At 48.6% G+C, this 7,373-nt stretch overlaps 3 protein-coding genes; 1 reads left to right on the top strand and 2 right to left on the bottom strand.

The window, feature by feature from the left end:
- Nucleotides 1-3,743: 3,743 nt before the first annotated feature.
- On the top strand, nt 3,744-4,365 carry CHC_T00005866001 (hypothetical protein). XM_005717497.1 is given in 2 exon segments: nt 3,744-4,106; nt 4,107-4,365. The coding sequence occupies 1 exon segment, from the start codon at nt 3,744-3,746 to the stop codon at nt 4,104-4,106; it is 363 nt and encodes a 120-aa protein (XP_005717554.1). The 3' UTR covers nt 4,107-4,365.
- A 1,205-nt stretch (nt 4,366-5,570) lies between these two features.
- CHC_T00005867001 (hypothetical protein) lies at nt 5,571-5,945 on the bottom strand. The gene has a single exon (XM_005717498.1). It carries the CDS (start codon nt 5,943-5,945, stop codon nt 5,571-5,573), a length of 375 nt encoding a protein of 124 aa, XP_005717555.1.
- An 802-nt stretch (nt 5,946-6,747) lies between these two features.
- Nucleotides 6,748-6,990, bottom strand: CHC_T00005868001 (hypothetical protein). Its single transcript, XM_005717499.1, has one exon. It carries the CDS (start codon nt 6,988-6,990, stop codon nt 6,748-6,750), a length of 243 nt encoding a protein of 80 aa, XP_005717556.1.
- Between the last annotated feature and the right edge of the window lie 383 nt (nt 6,991-7,373).

Consider the following 7,373-nt stretch of genomic DNA (forward strand, 5'->3'; position numbering starts at 1 on the left):
GATTGCGGACGGAACATATCCGCCATCGCTCGAATACGAGATAAACGGAGAAAAGCGGAGCATACCTTACTGGTTTGCTGACGGAATTTACTCGAGGTGGCCTTGTTTTGTCCAGACAGTCTCCCAACCGACAACGCGAAAGGAAAAGCTCATGGCCGCCTGCCAAGAAGGGTTTAGAAAGGATGTTGAGAGAGCGTTCGGGGTTTTACAGGGGAAATGGCATATCGTCGCTGGACCGAGCCGCTCCTGCTACACGCGTTCTATGAAGGTCAACATGAAATGTTGTGTGCTTCTGCATAACATGATGGTAGAAGATCGTATTCACGAAGGAGATGCGACAAACTCTACTGAAGCTGCAGGGAGTGATATTGTAATCGGAGACGGAACTGTTCCAATGTGGGCTCATGGTGGACAAATAGGATCGGACCCTCCCCCCGGAACCGTTCCAGCTATTGGTGCTCTCTCACGCTTCACAAGTGATGAAGTAGAATATTTTAACACTAGAATGCTCGTCATGGAACATATTTGGGTGAAGATAGGGAGGGAATGATCGCAATCGCCGCGCGCTTCGCGCGCTATGTGCTCTTTTCGCGGCCGCGTGCAAAGTCCACGGAGCGGCGGCTGGCCGAGGAACGAGGCCGCGAAAAGCGCACGGCGATTAGTTATGATCCATTTGTTTTTTTCTCAATCGCTCTCATTCGCTTCGCTTTCTACCGCAGAACCGCTTGATGTGTCTTTTTCTGATACCTTGATTCCCTCTTCTTTGCGGATGTCTCGCAAAGCGCGAGCGTGCATGATATTGAAGTATTCAACAGCCTCCGCTGTGTCACAAGTAGATGGGGCGTGTGGTACAATTGCCAAGTGGCGCTATTGTACTAGGTGGGCGCCAAGGGCCTCGCCGAGTACAGTAGTAAGATGTTAACCGATATGGTGCATACGTGGCCAGCACGTGTAGATGTGGCCACGTGGGAGTCCACGTGTACTTAGTGACACCACCTAGTGCAGGTGTACACGTAGTGCGCGACCGATCGGTGGGTTAGTACAGTAGTCATTTTTAGTTACCGTAAGCTACAGTAAGCTGGCTACAGTATGTACAGCTACTGTAGTCCGTCCGGTGCCACCGCCCTACTACAGGGTATAAGATTGGGGGGCACCGGGCTGGAGGTAAACCGAGGTAAGCACGCCTCCCCTTACTTCCTACCCTGGTCCTTTCTCCGTACGGTTAAGTAAGACCCTCAGGTTTCCAGCTCGCCACCCGTCGTACTGCTCTACACCCCAGAACGACTGCGCGTGTCCTGCGTAGTGTACCTCCTTGGTCCAGTGCTTCCTACCGTTCCGGATTATTCTACCTGACGCTGTAGTGTAGCGGTTCCCCAGGCTCCCTCATTTTTAGGTACAGCCTGTCCTTTTCCGTTTGCGGTTTAGCGTCCCTACGGTTGTACCACAGGGCGCTTGTAATCGACATAATTTCATAATGTCGTTTCAAAGCCTGATTGCGTTCACGTTGTGCTTCAACGGTCTCGGCAGCTAGACGCAACTTTTTTGAAGTAACCTTTGATTTTTCATTCTCCTGCTTTGCTCTTTTTCGACCTATTGGTCTTTGTTGTTGCCGCTGTAATAGCTCAATCTCATTACTTTCAAGCACAGTAGCACCATTTGTATTCCATCTAGGTGCCCCATGCTTTGTTGACACCGACATATTGGATGTTTCTCCACTGTCTTCGACATCTACAGCCATAAATTTGTCATGCTTCCTGAGGATATTCCAAACCTGCATGAATCGGAATGGTTTCCCGAAATCATCCCTGTAATTCACCATCTCCAAGTTGTTGTACAATGCGGTGGCCATGTTTAAAATGTCACCCGTAGAAGCTCCTGTTGGCTGTAAACGTACTACTCGAACATGGCATCCAGAGAATCGCATGCATTCTTTGTGTATGGCCCTGCTACTTGTTTTGACAGGCTCTATAGATCTGAACTCCCGGTTGGCCGGCTTAAACTTTTCATTATAGAGCTCAGCGATGCATGTAAAGAACGAAGCACTCTTCTGCTCAGCACCTATAACAGGGTTCTCCGATGCTGATATCCAGGCCATAACAATGGCCGCATCTTCAGTCAGGGTGAAACTTGATCCCCTTGTGGTCTTTTTGTGTTGTTCTCAGTATCAATTGCAAATTTGTCCAGTTTGGACGCTGCAGAATGTGACATCGTATCGGGGATGTCGATCGAGGTGAGAACGTTGGTGGTAGTGATGCTAGGAGGGATATTTTGAGGTGATGTACTGTAGAACACATCCGGAAATATGGGGCTCCCACATTAACATGTGGATATTTCTCAAAGACCTAGGAGTTACCAATAGTATTTGTAGGTGTTGTCACATATCCGTCCTCGTCCGACATTATATTCGGACATTATGTGCCCCTTAAACTCCTCCCAAACCCCTTCAAATTGCATTGGGGAGAAGTTAGTCATCTCCTTGATACCTTCTGCCCCGCCCTGATCATAAAAAGTGTCCATGATGGGACACTCGGAACCGTTTTCTTTGTCAGTGTCCTCTTGGAGCGGTTGAGACAGCTGCACCTCGACTTCATTCTCTCTCTCTACCGCTGCATCTGCGAGTAGAGAGAGGGCAGTAGCTGCGTTAGTTGAAGTAAAGGGAGACATGGGGAAGGGCTTTTGATGCGGTGGGGTGTGTACTTTGAAGAAGACCTCTGTTCTTCCGAAGTTACTGTATCGTTTTGGAAAAGAGCGGGAGACTTCCTAAAAGACCGCGCAATTTGGATATTACGGAAAGCGCACAATTTGACTTCGTAATCTCAATTCACATTGCTTGCAATCCAAAATATTTATAATTTGATAAATGGTTGAGTATGTTGGCAATGACAATGCCTATACCGTATTTGCGCAGGTGCGTACAGTATACAGTTCGTAAATGCGCATGCCCATTCTATTTGCACAAGTGGCCTAGTGAGCTGTAGAGTATTTCGGTCTTCGCGCCAATTTTTATCCAATATCTGATCGGCACTTGGAAAGTGAAATAGTTTGACTGCGATGTGCATGGGACCAAATCAGCCCGATTTGGTCACGAGTTTTTTGTGAGTTGCTATTTTTTTGCCTTTTTTTCGTACCGTTGGGGGTGTCTTTGGTTGATCAAATTGTCAAATTAAGTATTTTGTTGATTTGTTCAGAACCATTGGAGATGCTCTAACTCTCTATTGCTTGTCTCGGGACCAGTTCGACAAATGCAACGGGTTTCATAGGTTCAAAAGCATAAAAAAATTTAAAAAAGGAAAATTCAGTGAGAGCCCATTTTGTAGATAATCATCACTGAAACAACGGAAATTTTTAATAGTGTTTTAACCGTTTTGATTCTTGAGGAGCCCATCTCGGCCTCCCATTTGATGAGATGCGCCACCCCTGACCGTTATTTCCGCCACCTTTGGTTTGCAACGGAGAATCTCGGCTATCTCACCTCAGGCGGTCGAAAATCAGCCTGTCAAGCGTTGCCTGTCTGCCCTGATCCGGCGGATCTCAGCTGCCGATCCCAACTGAATCCATTTCGTGTCGCATGTTCTGCGCCGCACGTATGTGGGGTTTGACGTTGACGTTTTAGTTTACCACCTGCAGTCTACTTTCATTGGTGAGCGCAAAGCATGGAATACCTCTCATCCACTACGATGCGGTCGCAATCTACTTTGCATTTCGGTGAGTTTCTGTCTCTGAACGCACTGTAGTGCTCTTGAATGCAAGCATTTTCAGCAAGTAACAAACCCTATAAAATCGTTGTTCCCCGACCTCCGTTTCGCCATCTCACCACTCCCACTTCAATCCTCACCTCAACACAAACCTTCACATTCTTCTCCCTATCCCAGACTCTCACCAACTCAACACTGAATTATGAACTCCACCACCGCATTCGTTTCCGCCGCCCCCGTCCTTGGTCGCGCTTCTTCCGCGTTGGCCTCCTCTTCCCTGAACCCTCGTCGCACGCCGATCGCCACCCCGACTCGCCGTGCGGCCCTCGCCATGTCAATGGACGATATCGAGAAGAAAGCTACCGTGCCGTCACTGCCGAAGATTCCCCAGGGCTTCACTGCCTTCTCTGAGGAGCTGAACGGGCGTGCAGCTATGATTGGCTTCGTGCTCGGGCTCACCACCGAGGTCATCACTGGGAAGGGCATCATCGGTCAAGTTGCATCTATCTTTGACATCGTCAACCAAGCCTCTGCTCTCGGCAACTAAGCTGCCTACACGGCATGCTTTGTGTGTAGGTAGAAAATAGTGGTATAGAAAGAAACCGACAATAAATTATGACTGAAGTTGGACTAAGATAATGTGCTCTGCCTGACCACGTTCGCAATCTTCTACGCTGTCCCTTGGAACGAGACTGATGCCAGCACACTTTGTGGGTATATATATATCTCCGTAGGTCGACGCCTTTCAATCAGCGGGCTGTGTCGTTTTTCGACGTCGAAAGAAGGGCAGCCACGTACGGTCAAGTGAAGAACCGCACGGTCAGACAGGATCTACACGTGCAGGAACAAATGACGGGGAAGATGGCAGGCAGAGCAGCAATTGCTGAAGGAGGCACACAACATGCGTCACGCAAACAGATTGCAGACCGTTTTGGTTTTGGTCATGTGGGGCTTCAAGTCACTGAGCGGGGGGGTTTGCTCCTGCTAAAGTTAAACTTTACCTGGGGATCTACAATTTCTCAAGCCTTTATTGGGTTTCGTGCAGCAATGCACCTTGTCATTGCTCGTACATCCACTGCAAATATTATTGGCGCCTTCTCCTGTCTCAACGGCGTTGCCAGGTGCACACGTGTATACTCAATCTGAGTCCGAAAGTCCGAAAGAAATAGCTGAAACCCAGTTAACTTTACCCAAGGGAACAATTAATGTGAAATACAACAAGACTCTTGTCGCTGTCTCTGGCTACGCCTGCAAAATATATTTTGACCGCACTCAAAATTCAGGCTTTAAAATTAATGTTATTAACATTATTTACAGGAACTCGGTGTCAGTTGAGTGCCTCACATACAGTAGCGCTGGTATGAATGCGATTGCTTTCCGTCTTTGATTATCTCTTTTGAAGGGCATAAACTTTACCCTGTACACATAAAAGAAAGGCTGAGCGGCTCTCGACTGTAAACCTCGCACTGGATCACAGTGGCGGCTGCACCATTGATGTTGGAACGTGCGGCACGTTCTGCGGCGGTGAATCCCTGTTAGGGCGTAGGATATGCTTGTGTCACACACATACGGTAGAGCACCATTGAAAACATGACGCATATTGGCCCCATGTAGAAAGCCAGGAGGAAGGACAGGGTCGCATGCTAGATACTTTCCCTAGAAGACCGCTGAAAAAACCATTTGCCAAAGAATCACTCGTAAAACCCGGTCCCATTTGAATTGTGGAGAACAAGACGTCTTTTGAGGCCGAACGCGGTCCTTGTAAAATGCATTCTCAACAACAAACGACCCAAACTCGGCTCATGACCCGTGAAAACGCGTCCCTCCGATCTTCACCCATCCACACACACGTCAAATCCAGGGGGCCCATTTGTGTCATTCGCATTTCTGTATTATATATACATATATATATATATATAAGTATATATTGTCATCTATAAATAACAAGACATCGTATTCTTCTGAGCGCCAGGCCTGAAAGCTCCTCGAAGCTGCTTGTGGGCTTCTCGTTCGTCGGATTGGGTCGAACCCATGTCCAGCCTCAGGGTTTTGCATTTGGACATGGACGTCGCTCCTGCTCGGGCATGCACTGTATTTGTTGGAAGAACATGGGGCTTCTATCGCCCGAGAACGAGCATGCTTTGCCCGTTGTTCAACGTCTCCTGAGATTGGATACAAGTCATAACCCGTCCATGCTGAGGCCCTGCATTCAGCAAAAAAAATATTGAGGTCCTCGTCGAGCAGGCACATGCTCTTGCGAACCAACTTCTCTGGATGCTCCCTCGCAAACGCCCGCCGTAATCTGCGCACAAGACTCTTCGCCTACCTCCACTCCTTAGCCGTCAAAGTCCGGAAATGCTACTCACAGCATACACTGGAGCTGGTTCCGACGACGGCCGAAACAGCCCTTGCCTCACCATTGCAGTTGTTAGTTGTGCGCAGTGCCTTACTAGATATGTAATGACCCACTGCTCCTATAAATGTTAAGTGCCCTGCCTATCTACGACTACCTCGGCAAACAATTGCCCAACAAGTCTCCAGAAACCGGAAAGCCTAGCGATGAATTCAGTTGCCTCCGTCGTAATCGCCTCGGTATATTCCTGCTTTACTCTTTCCATCAGCACTGCTATGTTCATGGCACGCCATCGAGTTGTTATTCGGCGGCTTCATCGTTTTTCAAAGCAGCCAAATAGGCTCGCAGCCATGCTCGGTGTTGTCCTCACCGTAACGACCGAGGCACTCTCCGTAAGGGGTACATCGGGAGTGCCGTGCGGCTCCTCCATATTTCCACCGTTGCTGCTGCGCTCAGCCAGTAAGGTACGGAGAGATATCACCAGGTTGATCATCAGGGAAGGCAGATAAGTGTTGTCCACAGGACTGTAAAGGTCAACACTTATGTTGACAAATGATTACGTCACTTCTATATAAAGTCGGCGACTTTGCTGTCTCGCCTTGCTCACTCTATTGCATACGTATTGGTCACACAAGCTTCGGCGCGAAGAAAAAAGAGTGTGATCATCACACTCACTCTTTTTTCTTCAGCAGCCATTCTTCAGCAGCCATCTCCATGCCCTGGAGGACGACATACACTGGGTACAGTGCTGTTAATTGTATAGTAATGCGCGGACAGAGAAATTCGGTTGAGATGTTTCCGTTTCCGTTGTTGGGGTCGAACATTTGTTGCCGAGTGAGCTGCGCATGGCGGCTTTTCGTGAGTAAAGAGAGGCATGCAAACACCGGTTCGCTGATTATCAAGAGTATCTGAGAAGTATCCAACTTGTTCCTTTCCGTGCATTGTCATCGGCAGCACCGAAATCTTTGCGGGCCACCAATGTATTCTTAGTTCGTCAGCCAAGCCTCATCCTTTAAACTACCTCTCAGAGGTAGAGAGCGGAAGCGGCAGCCTTTAATCCGCAACAAGCAACCCTCCTCGCCCCGAGTCGGTACAACATCTTCTCAAGCTCGCCTTGTCCTCGGCCTTCGGTCAGCTCGCATCTGTCGTCGATACCGTCAGCTAGGCTTTGGTTAACCTGGCCAATTCTTCTCAAAATGTCTATGGCAGGAAGCAATGCGACTTGACGCCTCTGTACGTTGCCCTCGGGAAGAAATCACGCACGACTCGAAAGGAGAGTTAGCCCATCGATACACTTCCATTACACCTCCCTTACACATTCAACT

This window comes from Chondrus crispus, genomic scaffold, assembly GCF_000350225.1.
Source record: "Chondrus crispus Stackhouse genomic scaffold, scaffold_32, whole genome shotgun sequence".
Taxonomy (NCBI): domain Eukaryota; phylum Rhodophyta; class Florideophyceae; order Gigartinales; family Gigartinaceae; genus Chondrus; species Chondrus crispus.

What these genes read in the sequence shown, in the direction of transcription:
- CHC_T00005866001 (XM_005717497.1), top strand. Translation starts at nt 3,744, where the DNA reads ATGCAAGCATTTTCAGCAAGTAACAAACCCTATAAAATCGTTGTTCCC.
- CHC_T00005867001 (XM_005717498.1), bottom strand. Translation starts at nt 5,945, where the DNA reads ATGTGCCTGCTCGACGAGGACCTCAATATTTTTTTTGCTGAATGCAGG.
- CHC_T00005868001 (XM_005717499.1), bottom strand. Translation starts at nt 6,990, where the DNA reads ATGCACGGAAAGGAACAAGTTGGATACTTCTCAGATACTCTTGATAAT.